The 17,425-nt window shown below is 35.7% G+C and overlaps 1 protein-coding gene across 2 annotated transcripts in view; it reads left to right on the top strand.

Moving 5' to 3' along the window:
• The window catches only part of KDM7A (lysine demethylase 7A), a 69,182-nt gene that overhangs the window by 34,269 nt on the left and 17,488 nt on the right, over nucleotides 1-17,425 (top strand). For both annotated transcript variants that reach the window (XM_069807522.1, XM_069807521.1), the window contains exons 5-13: nucleotides 1,045-1,186; nucleotides 1,456-1,642; nucleotides 2,323-2,485; nucleotides 5,760-5,847; nucleotides 6,578-6,684; nucleotides 9,852-9,943; nucleotides 14,146-14,235; nucleotides 15,085-15,294; nucleotides 16,784-16,908. In XM_069807522.1, coding sequence (XP_069663623.1) covers nucleotides 1,045-1,186; nucleotides 1,456-1,642; nucleotides 2,323-2,485; nucleotides 5,760-5,847; nucleotides 6,578-6,684; nucleotides 9,852-9,943; nucleotides 14,146-14,235; nucleotides 15,085-15,294; nucleotides 16,784-16,908 — 1,204 coding nt within the window. The remainder of the gene's footprint in view (nucleotides 1-1,044; nucleotides 1,187-1,455; nucleotides 1,643-2,322; nucleotides 2,486-5,759; nucleotides 5,848-6,577; nucleotides 6,685-9,851; nucleotides 9,944-14,145; nucleotides 14,236-15,084; nucleotides 15,295-16,783; nucleotides 16,909-17,425) is intronic.

Below are 17,425 nucleotides of genomic sequence, written 5' to 3'. Positions count from 1 at the left end.
CTTCTTGTTCTCATACATATATTTTGACCTGCCAGGTTTTCCAGTTTAGGGAGAAAAATAGAATGTCACAGATTTACCGTTCTGTTACTGAAATTAAAAATAAGAAAACTGAATAAATACTATTCCAACTGGAATTTCTCAAGATGATACTAACTTGCAATTTTAACACAGTTTGTGTTTATAATGTACATTTAGATATATTCCAGCATTCCAAAGTTAATTGTCAAATTTGACCATTGTATAACTAAATGGACATAAAACAATTACTCTTATTATATTGTTGTTAAAGCAACCTTGGTTAAAGGTTGCTTCTTGCTTGTCTAGTTCTACAGATGTGTCACTTCAAAATACATGGTAGGTAAACCAATCCTTGTTGCCTTTGGAAGTGAAGCACGCTCATGACAATTATTCAATGAAATTACTGTGTGCTTGAAAGTTATGTCTGTATATAAGGAGGGTGGGAGCGGGCTTGTAGAATGTCTGTGAAGGAGTACCTGCGTAGTTTTTAACATTAATAACTTACCAATTATGGCACAAGTTTAGTTCAGTTTGCTAAGAATTACAAGCTGTAAGGAGTAGGATTTATTATTTGTGAAGAATTCGCAGTGGTCCTTGTATTAAATATTCAAGTGCTGTGGTGATGATTAATAGGAAGAGTGAGGAATAGATCTGCCGTGATAACTTTCTCTGTGCTAGTCTTTCCAATTGCAGCCACAAACCCAATTTTTTTTTTTTTTTTAAACCAGTTGCAATCATTCTATACTGCTCTTTTTCTTTTTGGTTAACCACAGGAAAGAGGATTTTTTTTTTTTTTTTACAGTGTTTTGACTCCTGTCCTTAGCTGATTACAGCAGTTAAAGTTAGACCTAATAAAAAGTTGTTTTATACTGATCTGTCTCTGTTGCAAGAGAATACTGATAGCAGTGGAGTTTTTGTGCAGGAATGTTTTGATAAAGGCTGGAAAAAAGTTAAATTTCTCTCAAGCACCTTAATTGACTGTTTTTATCTGCAGTAGGTTTAAGAAAGTCATCCTATTTTTCACAGGTGGCGACAAAGTGATAGATGTAATAGATGTAGCAAGACAAGCAGACAGTAAAATGAAGCTCCATAATTATATTAAGTATTTCACAAATCCCGACCGACCAAAAGTATTGAATGTGATCAGCCTGGAATTCTCGGACACAAAGTGAGTACTGACTTAAATTCATTGAACATAGAAGTGGTTTTCACTAAGCTGAACAGTATGTGTAGGAATATAAAGTCTGTAGTGGGAAAGATAGGAGGCTGTATATTTTATGTAGACAGCTACTGTGATGTAATGCGGGTATAAAACATTTGTATTAATTCACAAGTAATAACTTTGTAGGAAACAAAAATTTAAACCTGTCATTTAAAAAGAGTTGTGCTTACTCTTGATTATATTTATGGTTCTTTTTTGTTTGTTTGTTTTAAAAGGATGTCTGAATTAGTGGAAGTACCAGATATTGCCAGAAAGCTTTCATGGGTGGAAAATTATTGGCCAGATGATTCTGTCTTCCCTAAGCCTTTTGTTCAGAAGTATTGCTTGATGGGTGTCCAGGACAGCTATACTGATTTTCATATTGATTTTGGAGGAACATCAGTTTGGTACCATGTTCTTTGGGTATGAAGACTTCTTGATTTATGACTATGTGAAACAAAATTTATTCAGTGTGCAGCCTTCTGCCATGGCATTATCACCTGTATGAAATTTTGTGCTTAAAAAGCCAGAGGAGGAGCTTGAAAGTGAATTACTGATTGTTGGTGTTGCATTTTTATGCTTTTATTTTAGCATGCTGTTGGTGACTTCTAGGCTGTAATTAGTTGACTGATCATTTTAGTAGACTGGTAGGTAATATAGTGAGGTTTTAGTATGAAAAAATTAATTGAATGAAAATCATTGACATACTCAACTTTTTATTCTTCTCACAAACTTTGACCATGTATACATCAAAAAAAAAAAGGCAAAGTGGTTTCATCTTATGTTTTCTCATTTGGCATGTGTGCACATATCCATAAATTGTTCATAAAAGCTGGAATTTTTTATACTCCAATGAAAAGTTTTGGTTGATTTGTTTGCTTCTTTTACATCACAAGACACCAACTGGTTAGCGTACTATTGACTGAGCTTTTGGTGGATTACAGTTGGGAAGCACTGGGGCTAGGAAGCCCTAACATTCCATAATGGAGATATGGAATACTTACCATTTAAATCAATCTGTTACTTCATTAGGAATGATTCAGAGGTTGTAGTATGCCTCCAGGAGGACATTCATTTATTTATTTAACATTTTTGTTTAATAGGGTGAGAAGATATTCTATTTGATCAAGCCCACTGATGAAAATTTGGCTCTGTATGAGTCTTGGAGTTCATCTGTCACCCAGAGTGAAGTATATTTTGGGGACAAGGTTGACAAATGTTACAAATGTGTTGTGAAGCAAGGTCACACTTTATTTGTTCCAACAGGTAAGATTTTATCCATATTACTAGGACTTAGCATGTTCAATCACCAGGATTTAAGGGTGTCCTAAAATGATTGCTCTATCAACATTTGGTTTCTCCTAAAATTTTGGTTAAGAGAGAATAATAAAAGATTTTGAAATTCAGATTTTCAAAACAAGTAATTAGATAGCAGTTATCAGGGAAAGAAAGGGTGCTTGTTACCCAATTATAAGACAAAGAATTAAAACTTTATTTGGATATCAGGGAAATAGTTCCAATTCATAGAACACACATTGTTCACCATTTGATAGATATCCAGACTGAATTATTATCTTAATTTTATAATACAATTTTGTTTTTACAGGTTTTGAATATTGTGAGACCTACTAGGCAAAATTATTACAAGAACATCACATAAACTTCTTATGCTGTAGGCTAGAGGATTAAAAATAAAAGTTGGGTGGGGTTTCTTTGGTTTTTTGTTTGTTTGTTTGTTTGGCTTTTTTCTTCATTTTTTGTTTTCTGTCAGCAGGAAATCTGAACTTTGGTGGAGCCTGTAGAGACTTTCTGAGTCAAAATGAAAGTGTCCCTAAATAGGGACAAAGAATGTATAATTGAATTCATGTCTTAATTCCTTTTATTAAAAATAAAAGGATATTTGTAGATATAGTTTATGAAACTGTAGAGTTCATAAATTCATTTCAGAAGCACCCTAAACTCCCAAGTACCATAAACTTAGAAGTCTTCAATAAATCAAACCATATTTTGCCAATAAAGTAAGTGCCGGTTAATTTATTTTCACTTATCCAGCCCATCCATATAAATACTTCTTATTATTTTATTATTAAAGATTTGTACTGGATACTATCTTCCCTTTTTGGGGGGAGGAAGCTTTAAATACACAGAGAAGGAAAATGGTGCATGATTCCACTTCTGGAATAAGCCGTGGAGATTATATTCAGTACCTTATTCTGTCATGAACTTCCTAGACAGACTACTACATTTTTCTCATAGCTCAGTTCTCTCCTCTGAGGTTTAGTATTTACTGTTCTAGTTTATGACTTGCGCAGAATAAATACTACATGGTGAGGAGCTATATATGCACTTAACATTTCTGAACACCCAGAGCTTTTTAAAACCATATATTTTTTACAAGAGATGACATTAATTTTCCATTTATCTAAGTGAAAGGTCATACTTCTATGAACAAAGAATGCAGAATTACCGAATGAAGAACTTTATTGTGACCCACAGATCTTTGAAGAAGATAAACTTCCCAAGTTATCAGCTGAATCTGAGCTCTCACTATAATGTGGCCAAAAAGAAAAGTATCATAAAATGATAATTTCTAATGTATATGTGTATTTGTGTGTGTATACACATAAAATGATACTTTGTAATGTAAATGTGTGTATACACATATGTGTATGTGTATACACACATACATATTCGTATACATATGATGGAGTATAGTGTAAGAACCAGTAAATTAAACTAGATTTCAAGACAGGTGTTTAAAAATGGGAAATTTCTGTAAGACTGATTAAAGGCTTTAAAATACCCTGATCTCTACTGAAAACCACTTTTGCTGTTCCTGCTTGCACTGATGGTAGTGGATGTCATAATTATTTTATGACCTCTGAAATATGTTCAGAGTAGACTTGTGATTTAAAATTTATCTTGCATGTAGATGAATAGCACCTACTGGGAGGCTCTTGAGAGTTATTTAAATATTATTCAAGATATTCTGTGTGGTCGACACCAAATTTTCTTGCCTTGTTACATAGACCTTGATCAAAACTGCAGCATAAAAATAGCAAGTAAAATGTAAAAAAAATTAAATCCTTTAGTTTGATACAGGTATGCCATAAAAATCCTTGGTGTTGATGCAACAGTGACAAGGCTTTGTTGTCAGTTTTGTTGGTGTCTGGGGAGATGTGTGTTTAAAGGGTTGAAATACACATACACCTTGGAGAGTCAGAGGTATTCATCCACTATGATGGTGATGGCAAGAGTGAAAAATTGAAACCGTATTAACAAATGCAAAATGCATCTGGTAATACAAGGCAATCTTCATTGCACTGCACCTCAAAGAACAGAAGTAAAACTGAACAATGTATAATATTAATTAAAAAAACCCCTTAGGTTACATGTGGCATTGTATTCTACATTCTCTGGTAACTTACTTCCTTCACAGTCTACATAATAGGCATGTTACTTAGTCAGCGTAGTTGCTAGGTTTCAGGTCTTTTGATGTGTGGTACCACAACAACTAGAACTTGGTTGTTCTTAAATGAATTAGGGCATGTATTTAATGGTAGTTTGCAGTATGTAGTTGCTTGTGATTTGGTCTGATCTTGCCTGAAGTTGGGGAGCTTCCTGTGTTTTTGTATGTCTTGCCTACACTCAGTCAAACCATGAAGTAATCTGCAAATGTATGGCCAACTCATCTTTTGTCAAAAGATCATCTGTATGCATGCAAAATCAGAAAAAAAAAAAATCTTGGAAGAAGAAACTCTATTTGTAGTTTATTTACATTAAAGCTGCACAGTATAAATTTTGAAGGTAACTAATTTTAATCAGCAAGCTAATATCATATGTTCTTTTGTGTACTTACTTGAAATTATCCACTAGTAATCAGCTAGATTGCTAGCATAATGTTGGCCGTGCTTTGCCACGTTGAATAGTGGAGTTCACAAGGACAATATTTCAATTATGTGACAATTTTATGTACTCAGAGTGCCTAGACTGGGTTTTAAACTGGTAGTAATTTCTCTGGAATTAGGACAACTGTATTTGGAATAATTAATGGAACTACTTCTGAATTCCTATTTGAGAAACTTCAGTATTGTAGATGACTTTTTTATGTTGTGCAAACAGCTCAGTTACTGTAAGCACATGTAAATATTGTAAGGAAAATAATTTCTATTTTATTTTTATGACTTTATCTTTTGTTCAGTATATTCTTCCTCTCCTGACTTGCTTATTTTTGTTGATTGGAGGGAAAACTTCTGGGAATTTCTACTTAAAAAATGACTGGTGGTCTTGCATCCCCCCTCTGCCTCCTGTGAAAAAAGTCTTAATCTTAACTCCTTCAGAAAACTGCATTTCCACTAGATTTCTGAAACTCTGTAATTTACATGTTGTTAAAATTTAGATTACTTGTTCCTAGCACAGAATACAAATTTGTTTGGGTTTTTTTGTTTCTAGGTACAGCATTTTTACTTATATGTGTATTTTAAAACAGTCTTAGAATAATTTATATGCATTTATTAAGTTTCAGAATCTGTCATTTCAGGCTGGATTCACGCTGTGCTCACATCTCAGGATTGTATGGCTTTTGGAGGAAACTTTTTGCACAACCTCAATATTGGCATGCAGCTCAGGTTAGTCTCAGCTCTTCCTATAGCTTTTCCTCAGTAAGTAGGATATTCCTTTAATAGATATTTTTCTTCATGCTCTTAACCAGGATCAAATCGGTACAGGCTCTCAAACAGATATTAGTGGCATTTTCAGTTAGAATGTATCAAGCACGTACTCTTATTTCACTTCTGCAAAGTTTGTTTCAAAAACAAAATGAAGGGTATGCAAGAATTTAAGTGAATAAAAGAAAAATAAAGGAAAGAAAAACGCTACTTTGGAGATTAGTATAAGTGAGTAAAACAAAACTGAGCAAGCCCAGGTGTGCGACACTGAGTTGAAATGAGCGTCCTCAAGTCAGCATTGCTCTAAGGGCAGCTGTATTTAGTTTTTGTCCAAGATGTGGAGCTGTCTTCTAAACATATTGTTTTTATTTATTACAGTGGAATCCTGATAAAATTCCATCTGTTAAAAGATCACACATTGGGTTTGTATCCTAGTTTTATGAAGTCCAACTTTATTCTTAGAAGTGCCGCAGTCAAACTTGATAAGGTCAGAGCCTGGATGAGACCAGAGTTCAATCTTGTCTGTGGTCTTGTTGGGATTTAACTATGTGGTACTTGACTTCTTTTATTTATCATGGCCATGGTTATTTTATTTTATTTTGAACATTGTGTCAATTTGAATGATTACATAGTTGAATAATGAATTTTATAATTGAGACATTCATGTTTTGTAATATTTCTATTTATTTAGGTGTTATGAAATGGAGAAGAGGCTAAAAACCCCAGATCTTTTCAAATTTCCTTTCTTTGAAGCCATCTGTTGGTTTGTGGCCAAAAACTTACTGGAAACATTGAAAGGTAATCCTTATTTTGTTTTAAGAGGTATACACGTATCTGCTCCTCCCCCCCCCCCCCCCCTTCATTGATAATGGAGAAAATCATCCTGTTGTTGTGTGAACAGAGGAAACTTCTTAGGCTGAAAAACCAGACTTGAATTTTTTTTTTTTTTTTTTTGAAAAGTTACATTATTTTAACCAGATTTTAGTGAATGCTGCACTGTGACAGTTCTAGATTCAGCAGTTCTTGGGTTTGGTAAATGATCTTTCTGAAAACTACTTTGGTGATTAAAGGTTTCTAGGGTAACTCGCACTGTGCAGAAATCTTAGTGCACTTGGTGATGCGTGTAAACTAACACTTTGTAGCATGCTGCTGGAACCTTTGAACTGTTTTATTAGTGTTTTTCATCCAATGCTGATGATGTATCTGGTCAATGAAAATATTCTGGATTATCAAGACAGAGTATCTGAGATCCTGGCACACTGCAATTATACTACCAGCCAAATACGATTAATTTGCCATTACCTGAAAAGACTTTGTTAAGGAAGATAGGAAACTTATTTCAATGGCACCAGTTTTTCTCTCAGGCTTCTTCCATATCATTTAAGATCTTTGACTACCCTCTGTGATAGCCTTTCTCTCCTTCTTTCAGCAAATGACACTCTGAATGATCCCACTAACTTATATGTGTGGGTTTCTTCTTAGTGGCTTCATGGCTGAATAAAGAGGTTTTCTTGCACTTCTACAATTTTTTGACCTTTCCAGTCAAACTACCTGTTGTGATCCTCTCTTTGGTGTGAAGGGAAAGATGTCTGTGAGGGCTTTTGTAGGAAAGATGCCTCAGTTCCTGTCAGCTCTGTTAAATCATTTATATCAGTGCTTATCAATAGATATCTCAACAGGCTCTTGTTCTTCACAGTTGCCGATCCTTTCCAAACCTCCTCATCTAGTCCTGTAATTCCTGTATTGGTACCCATGTATAATTGAGCTTGAGAGAGTGCCTGTCTGACTTCACCTTCTTTTCCTCAAATATCTTGCCCTCTGCTTGCTCTATTTAATCTTCATAATAAATGTCATATTCCAAATAATGTATTTCAAAGGAGAGAAATCAACCTTCAGAGGAGGCTGCTGAATTCAGCTTCTGCTTTGGAGGAGATTAGAATCTCGCGTAACCTTTTTCTAATATGAATACAGTCACAGTTATTGAAAATGATCTATTCTTCTTTCAGCAAATGAAGGCATTGAACAACCCTTGTTTCCTAAATGAGTGTTTAAAGTTTCTGGATGAACCTAAAGCAACTCAGAAATCTTACCAGATAAAATAAACTTGCAGAAAACTTTTCCTTCCAAAAAAAGACTATTTTCTTCTTGAAAGCTTGCATTGGTTGTTCTCACTCCTGCGTATTTAAAATTTACAAACTCGTCAGAAGACATAGGAACTGTATTCCTGCTGGAAAAACCGTGGGATATATTTCTACATCATGTAGCTGACCATGAGTCGTGTCCTGTGTCCATGTCATCCTCCCCTCACCCCTTCCCCATCCCCTTTTTATCCCGAGACTCTTGAGTACATAGACTAGGAGCTTCTTGTGACTTGTGTCTTAGGGGAGGGGTATGAAGCTTATTCTCATGTTATTTTTAATCTATGGTTTAGCAGATATTTTGTTGAAGAACAATGCTATGATCTATAAACCCATCATAAAAAAGAAAAATTGAGGTTTCCATGACTAGAGTGAAGCTTATGTTGGGCTTTGGCGTCAAGACTCATGTGAATTAGGTGTTTACTAGTCAGAATTTGTTGTTTTATAAATAAGGGATCTTACCAAATGGGTTGTGAAAGGTCATGGTGATGATTAAACTATGAAATGTGGAGTGCATGGTAGTTAGCAGTACTTTGTATGAAATTCAGGTCAGTAAGCAAAATCAGCACAATGTATCTTTCTGGTTCTTTTTACAAAATGATAGACAACAGGGTCATAAACATTTTGATTTTGTCTTTTCATTGGGAAGAAGTGTTTTATGGTATTGTAAGTGTTATGGCATTCACCTAAACTTCATAGTTCTTGGGGCTTCAGAATAGGTAATTTGTTCATCTATCTGATACTCATTAATTTTGATTACTCTTATGTCATGCAGTCTTTTCTCTTGCAGCTAAAAAACCCAGCCTGTGGTGCTGCATTGTATTCTCAAAATTTTATCAACTGAGTCAGCTAGTGGGCAGGAAGACTTCTGCTGCAACTCAAAGGCCTGCCACTCCTTCTCGTACCCTTCAACAAGTAGGAGGCATCTTTGAGGGAAGAACAGCTGTTTAGTAACAGAACTTCCCTTTTTCTGCCAGCAGACTAATACATTATCTAGAAGAATAGTGTTTAGTAGTGTATTCTTTTCAGGGAATAAAATGAGGCAAATAGTTCTAGTGTTGGTCCATTTGCTATTGACAAGTGGAAATATTTGTCAGGAACACAGGAGGAGGTTGCAATCTACTTTTGGCTGTTTATGGAGGACTTGTTTTTTCCCTTCTTTTTTTTTCCCCATGAAGGAAAAGAGAAAATTGAAAAGGAATTGCAGTCACTTGGAAGCACCAGCTTTCTTAAGAAGAGCAGCTTCTGTAGCAGAGTGATTTCAACCCCCACCCTCTCTGATTTTGGGAGGAATAATGATGTAAACTGTGTGAGGGAGAACTGTGATAATTGGAAGGGTGACAGAAAACATTTGGGGAGTGGAAGTGTGCTAGTGTGAACCATTTGCTGTATGTATGGGAATAAGCAATAGGAATTCTAATGTAGAGATACATCCCACATCATTCTGGTCCCGTTCGACTAAAATATTTCTGAATGAAAGAAAAGTGATTTCTTTCTTCAAATATGTTTTCTCTTGTTCTGCATTTTATATCTGTTTTGTTTTAATTGACCTTTAGAATGTTGTAAACTCTTCCTAATTCATGCAAGAATAAGTCAAAAAAAGAAGATTTTTACATAGAATCACTTTAGGGTGGTGTGTTGTTTTTTTTTTTTTTTTTTTTTCTCCTGCAGTATGCACACAAATACAGGATGTCATGTTTCATTTGCTTGCACAATTTTCCCTTTTTTGTGCTGTTGCATAACATCAACTTTGTTGGCTGAAGGGTAGGTATCATTCTTGAGTTTTCACTGCTAGTGTTTCTAAATTGGTATCTGTATCCTTTTTAGAACTGAGGGAAGATGGTTTCCAGCCTCCAAGCTATTTAGTGCAAGGAGTGAAGGCTTTACTTACTGCTTTAAAACTATGGATGAAAAAAGAAGTAAGTATAAGGGATTTTGTTTGCTATTTTCATGAGCTCTGTTTTGATTTAGAAGTAAGTGAAGGTCTGTGCCCTTTTAAAGTTTAAGATTATTTTTATCTGTTAATGAGTACTGAAAGGCTCTATGGAGAGTATGTACTGCTGATTTGTGGGGAAGAATCATCATGACAATTTTATAATCTATGATGCTAAAAAAGTCTTTTTAGACCAATTAATAAGCTCTTGTATTGTAGCTTATAGTAGTAGAATCTTGCTTCACCTCAGGATGGTATAAAAATGCTAGAGAATAAGCTGATAAGGTGGGGTTTTTTTCTGACAAGTCTGTTTATGTAGTTGATCCATCCTACTCTGAGGCAGTGGGGGGATGGAATGGCCTGATATTTGGCATTTTCCATTAATGTCAGTGCTTTGGAAGGCACATTTCTGGTGCACCTGTATTGCTGAAGAGTCGGTTTAGATACAGATGAGGATATTAACTTCAGTTGAATACTGTCCCTGCTGAACATTGGCTAACTCTTGTCAAATCATTAATATGTTGTCTACACAGGCTTTGCTGGTGCTCTGCTCTCCAGGAAAGCTTATTTGTTTTGGCATAGCACTGGATCTGGCCTAACTCCATGTGTTTTTTCATTTGCCTGAGCTAATAAGCCCTCTTGGAACCTGTGCTTCTGGGAAGTGCTGTTCACTGACAGGCAGTTTGGTTCTGACTGAGCTGATTAATTCTAGTTTGTTGCTGGCCATGCTGACTTGAACTGGCTCTTGGAGATCTGTTTGGTCTTTCTGCCCACAAGTTCTCCGTGTAAGAGAACTTATTATACAACAGGTATGATATTTGCACAATGCTGCATCCAACATAATGAACTTCGTGGAACTGAACACGAGGTGCAAACGCAGAGGTGGTTACTCTGTGTGGAGTCCGCTGGGGTGCAGCCTGTGCAGCATTATTAATTCCAGGTGAACCTTTGCTGGCCCTCTGTAACACCTCTGAGTTGGTTCTCTAGTGCCTCTTTGTCCCATTCTGGATCAAAGCTAGCTAGTAAGCAGTGTAGCGGTATTTACAGGATGTTGTGCCTAAGCTGTTAAACCACGTGTGAATCCAAGCTATCCCTGCATCCGTGGCAGGGATAATAAGCAAACCAAGTAATCAGACTGCTGATAAATGAGATCCAACACAGCCTGTATAAATCCTTATTTTAATCTGAAATTGGATTGGCATTCCTCTTTTCCAGATTGCTGTAGTATAGTATTGTAGCATTTGTGTGCTGTCTCGTAGCTCATGAAGTACTTTGATTAATACTTCATCTAGAATGTGATATGTTTCCTACTTTTCTATGGAAAAAAAATAATTGCACATGCTTATTAATGAGACCTGTGAGTATTCCCAAACCACGGGCTGAAAAGACATTTAAGTTGTGAGGAAACTGCACAGCATCAGTGATCTAATCACAATGTTGTCTGCTGCCCACCAGCTATCATGTTTTGTACCTTGCGTTCATCTTTTCTAGCTACTTCTTCATAAGTGAGCTGATCTTTTCTTTGCAGCAGGCCATGTGTGCGATAGGATTGTAGTTGTATGCAGCTGAAGACAGAAGGAACTTTGTACATTGCTGTATGATCTGCTAATGCTGGGGATTTCAGACAGATTCTGAAAAAGAAATGACAAATGAATACTCCTCCAATCAGAAGCCTGCTCATGAGGTTTCACATTCCTGTCATGGAGTATGTCTTTTCAAGACATATGTGAATTATGTTAGTGTATTGTTTTAAACTATTTGCTGTAGAATTTCAAACTTGTCTTCAGCAGGGCAGTGGTATCTTCATTTCTGCAATATTTTAAAACTGCTAAAAATTATAAGATGCTGAGAATAGAGATTGAGTGCTACTAAAATTATTTTAGTTTTCATGTCTTTATTTGAATTCAGTTTGTGCAAGGCTTTTATCAGTATGTGTATCTTCTGATTACTTTGGTGCAGATCATCAATCTGCACAGATACACACAATAATGATGATGACCTATCCAGTCGTCTGAGCTCTTGGATTTTAGCTCTGGCTTCCTTCCAGCTTGCATAAGCAACAGGTCTCAGATTCAATTTTTCAGATGTTTGATTCATGTGCCAGTAAGGTTATTTTGGGCAAGTGTTCTGTGTTTTTTAAAAAAGATATTAATAGCTGTTATAAAAGGAAAAAAATCAGGGGAGGGAGGGATGTGGAGTTTATTATTTTTATCTTTATTTTTTTGTGTGTGCTTTTTAAAGTATTGATATACTTCATTTTGATGCTAGTTTCCAAAGATGGGTGAATTCATTTGCCATTTACCAGGACTTTTTTTATCTGTATCTCTTGATTTAGGACAAGTTTCTTTTTCCTCTGTATATTTCCAACATTTACAAAACCATTTCTTGAAGCTCTTGAATGCATCATAGCTTTTTTCCATTATTTTCTTTACCTGCAGTTTACATCTGACATACTTAGGCCATTTTGTTGTTACTGGTCTCCCTATTACAAGAGAGTTCCTCAGTCTCAAAGGCTGCTTGTTCCTTTTCCAAGAAGCAGTATGCAGAGACAACTTAAAACCAAGTTATTTAATAATGGTAATATTTTTTCAGACATGGCATCTGTGGGTATTCATATTTCCTGCCCATCCTTTCCTTCTGTCAGACTGTTAGGTTATATAGATATCCATTTGAATTTGTTTGCATATTTAAGTTGCTTGGATGGATTTTTTTTTTTTTTAAATAATTACTTTGCTACAGCTTAATTGAGAAAGCTTTGGTCTAAATAGGTACCGTTTATAGTGGCAAACAAATGAGCTTGCCAGTGGAACTCCACTTTGCTCAGAGAGTTACTATAAATCATACTGGCAAAAGAATGTGCTTCTGATATAAACTATGTTTGAATTGGGAAGGCTTTTCAGTATTTTTAAACTAGAGAACCTTTGAAGTCAGTGTTTTTTTGGAGGATTGCATCAGTCACTTCCTCTTGAAGTCTTCATGGGCAGGAAGGCTTTTGGGAGAGTGAAGTCCTTAAGTGGAAAGGACTGTATGGTCCTGAAATGACCAGTAACTTGATGGAAAAATTATACAGTTTAGTGACAGAGGTGCCGTGTTCCCAAATGTGAATGTGTAGAGGCGATGCATTCAAAGAATGAACAATGGTAAACAATATGGCACTGAAATGAATGATTATATCATGGTTATACATCCATGTTGGGTTTTTTTTAAGGGGAGAGAGCATTCTTTTTAATTACTGAGAAGAAGCCAGGTTCAGTGAAATGCACGTACAGTATCAAATTGCTTCTAGCAGCAATTTTGCTGCTGAATCTCATTTTTGAAATGTGGGTAGCTGAAAGTGTTTGTGGGATGTTTTTCCATTTAAATAGTCTATTAAGCGGATAGCAGGATTCAAGTCAGTCATTCTGGTCTATGTGTGAGTGCTGTTTTGTCTGTTTAATTCTAAGTAAGTGTTTTGAGGCATATTTAAACTGTACATACAAAATATTAAATATTTTTTACTAGATCTAACTGTAGAGTTTGGACTCACTCAGATTGGTGTTTTTATATATATATATATATGAGATCTGTCTCTGATACTGTTTCAAAGGATTAAAGGGAACATAAACTGCTAGGGCTTCCTAAATTTTTTTATAAGGAATGACTTTTTTTTTGAGTCACTTTCTCCAACCGACTAGATTCTAAATAAGCAAAGAAGGTAGTCTTTAAAAGTGAAATGTGAGGCAGATATCTGAAAATCTGCATGTTGGTTAGTGAATATTATTCTTGATTTTCTCTTTAGGTTAAATTTTTGCCATAATGAAATTTCCTTAGTCTTTAGCAATTTTGAAGGTCATGACTATAATGATTTTCTGAAGTGTGGCTCTATACCGACCATGCTAAAGGAAAAAAAAGAAGCTGATTGCTGTACTGAGGGGAAAAAAAATAAATAAGTGATTGTCAGTATGGCTTTGTATTACCCCTTCTTTGGATTCTTAGAGACATTGAGGGATATCTGCTGCCTTCTTAAGCTTGGACTGGAAGCTTCAGTGTGCGTGTTTGTATCTGTCCTGGCAGTTTGCAGTCATTATTACAGAAATTAATCTGGTTTTTTTTATTTTAATTTTTTCCCTGTAGCTTTGTTTTTCATATTACTTCCGCTTTTATCTGAAAAAATGAATTAAGTATCTTTTCTTCCCCCTTTGTATACAGCTTGTAACAGAACATGCCTTTGAAATTCCAGACAACATTAGGCCTGGGCATCTCATAAAAGAGCTCTCAAAAGTGATTCGTTCTGTAGAGGTAAGAACAGAGGCTACCCAAGATAAGCCTGCAGAAAAAAAAAAATCTTTTGATTGGGGTATTCCACAGTAGTTATGCTTCTGATCGACTGTATTCACCTTTTAATTTATTTAACTTCCATTTAATAGAAGATCAAGAGGAAAACTGTTGGGAATACTAAGCTATGGGTATTTCAGATAAAGAAAATGTATAGCAAGGGTGTTTTAGTTTTTTAAAAATATTTTTAATGGTGAAATTATCTGTAGGTCAGTATTTCTAAAATGCTCTCACTTATAACTACTTAACAACACATTCACAGTAATTATTGTTAAAGAGTTTAGTTTGAAATTCTGTGCATATTACATTCTCCTACTGTTTTGTTAGTTCTGATGCAGTTGTCTCTTTTGCTCTTTTTCTCATGCTTTGTCACTGTTACATAGAGTTTTTTTAATTTCTTTTTTCCCTTCCTATACCAGTGTTTTGCTCCTTTATTCCTTAATGAACGTTGATTCTTGACAAATTCTCACATTTGCATGTGGAGAGAACAGTTCTGAGAACTGAAATATGGTCTGTTGGGTACAATACATGTCTACCCTATGCTGCCTTCCTGAATAAAACCGTATGTTTTGGTGGTAACTTTTGGCATTAAGCACTACTATTATGGGAGAGTATAAAAGCTCCAAATGGGAAAGAGGTGCAGTAGAACTAAGCTTTGTACATCAAATCCATAGGAAATATGTAGTACCTCTCTAAAAGGTCTAGCGATTTTATTTATATCATTTACATTTAATTAGATGAATAAGAAGCAGCACTTAAATATGTGGGTTTATTCCCCTGAGACTATTCTGAAATATGTGTTTTTAATTAAAGGAGGAAAACAGCAAACTAGTTAAAACTCAGGGAATTCTTGGTTCGTGTCCAACTTCACGGTCTTTGCATGAAACAACTTCCCCTCACCACTCCAGACGAAGGGTGAGGAAACTGAGAGACCATGCTGCCAAAACTCCTTCTAATCTGGACATCCTGGAACTCCACACTAGGGAGGTACTGAAAAGGCTGGAGATGTCACCGTGGGAGGAGGCAAGTATTGAGTTATGTACAAGAAAAACAAAACCAGAGTAGATTTCTAATCTCTGTTGAAAGGGAAAAGCTTATAACATGCATAAGAACACAGGCTACTACTCTTTGTCATGAAAGACATGGATAGATTTGGTTTTGGTTTCTTTCTTTTGAGGTTTTCTGATAGGAATTTCTTTCTTCCTTGATAATTTTTTTGTTGGAGGTTCCTTCAACCTTTTGGTTCAGAAGGTGTCCTGAATCCACTACCTACTTCAAGTATAGTTTTTGAGTTAGGACTGCTGTAGTTATTAAGTGGTACATTGAATCAGTTCTGTGAAGAAAAGGGAGCTTGCAAAGCCTTGATTTGGTGAGGCTCTGAGACAGCCTGCTTCTCTATGTGTTTTTAGATAGCTGTTTCTTATAGTTCAGTTACTGTAATTTGATTAGCCTTGGTTTTCAGTCATGTTCCTATTTCCTGTATGACTGTGCCTCCCTACCAGTAAGCCTAAGGCTGCCTTTGGTCTCCATTGTGGGGCTGTGGACTCTGTGGTCATATTACAAAGGTATCATGGAGTGAATGAGAGAAATGTAGTCTCTTGAAAAATTATTTTTTTCAGGTTTGATGACCTTATTTCAAAGAACAGCAACAGAAATGGGAGGAGGAGTGAGAGAATGGAAATAAATAGCTTTATGAAAGGAAATAAGTAGCTTTCTGAGAAAGAGAAGTGCTGACAAATTCAGTTGGGACAGGATGGACTGTCATAGTGGAGAAATACTGATTTGGGTCCGTATATTGATCTTCATAAGGCATGAACAAGAGACATTCATTTAGCCCCCAAAGACAGGAAGTTGAACTTAAAATTTACCACAGATAGCTAACCTGTGCAGTTCATTGCTACAAACAAATGTTTAGGAGTATTAGTCATTGTCATTTAATGTAGAAATATATTGTTCACTATTAGTGTTGACTTGTTAAAAAAATATTATTTCACATGTTTCTGGTTTGGCACATAATTGTATCGCTGATTGCTTCAGAGGATATGTCAAATGTAAATTGCTTTGAGCTAAGAAAGTTCTGCTTATGGCAGGTTACTTTCCATTATTGATGTTTTACTGTCCTATAAATCAGTTCTGGGATACTAATTCCAGGGACCTGATACCCAGTCCGGGAGTTGTCTCATCAGTTCCAAGCCCAGCTTTTTTTTGGCTTGCCAGTCTCTATTGGTATTTCTTTGTTTTGAACACAGTGATAATTCTCCGAAGGAAATATAAAAGGAGTATTATAGTGAAGTTGTAGTTGTTCCAGATGCTTCAGGAGCGTATAGATTCAAGGAAGGACAAGATGCAGTCTGCTGGTTTTTACATCCAAACATGTTTTGTCTGAGCTTTCTTCAGTTGGTTATCAGGAAGGTAACCATCCTGATGCTGAGATTCAGGTTTTGTGGAGTGCAGAAAAGACAATTGAATTTATAGAAATAAATAATAAGTGACATTGCTTTTACTTCTTTAGGACACCACAAGCTCGAAACTGAATGGGAGATTTAACAAGCCCTTTCAGCCATCTTCTACAGTACCTGAATGGCGAACAAAAGACAATGATCTTCGCCTTCTGCTGTCAAATGGAAGAATAATTAGGTACCAAGGGTTGATTGTGGATCACTTCTTCCTAGTCATCATGGTCTGGAGCTTGCTAATTGTTAATAACATTTCTTTTCTGTTTGTGGAGCTCTAAGTTCCTTTTTACCAGTAAGATTCATGTTAGGAATGTAGAAGCAATGTGTTGTCTGTTGTGTCTGCTGTCCCCTAGTGGAGCCATGGTTATGGAGTGAAGAAGAGGAGATTCTTTGCATGTTCCTTTGTTACAGCATTTCATTCAGTTTCTCAGTTGGATTTGTACTGAAGGGAATGCTTCAAAGTAGAAATGGTTGTTTTGTATCCATGTATTGGAGTCATTCTCATTAAAAATATTCTGGTGTAAAACTTTGCATCTTTATGGAAATGATGGTTGTACAGGGAGTGAAATGGGAGTATGTACAATTTGGAACAAAAAGATGAGCATAAGAGAACGTTACTGTTGTATCTTGAGAACGTGTTGTAAATAATGAAAACATCTTTCAGGTTTGTAAGAATAATGTGATTTTTTTTTTTTTCT

The sequence above is a fragment of the Haliaeetus albicilla genome, chromosome 19 (genome assembly GCF_947461875.1).
Source record: "Haliaeetus albicilla chromosome 19, bHalAlb1.1, whole genome shotgun sequence".
Classification (NCBI taxonomy): domain Eukaryota; kingdom Metazoa; phylum Chordata; class Aves; order Accipitriformes; family Accipitridae; genus Haliaeetus; species Haliaeetus albicilla.
Note: the sequence above shows the minus strand (reverse complement) of the source record. Positions and strands in the feature narration are given on the sequence as shown.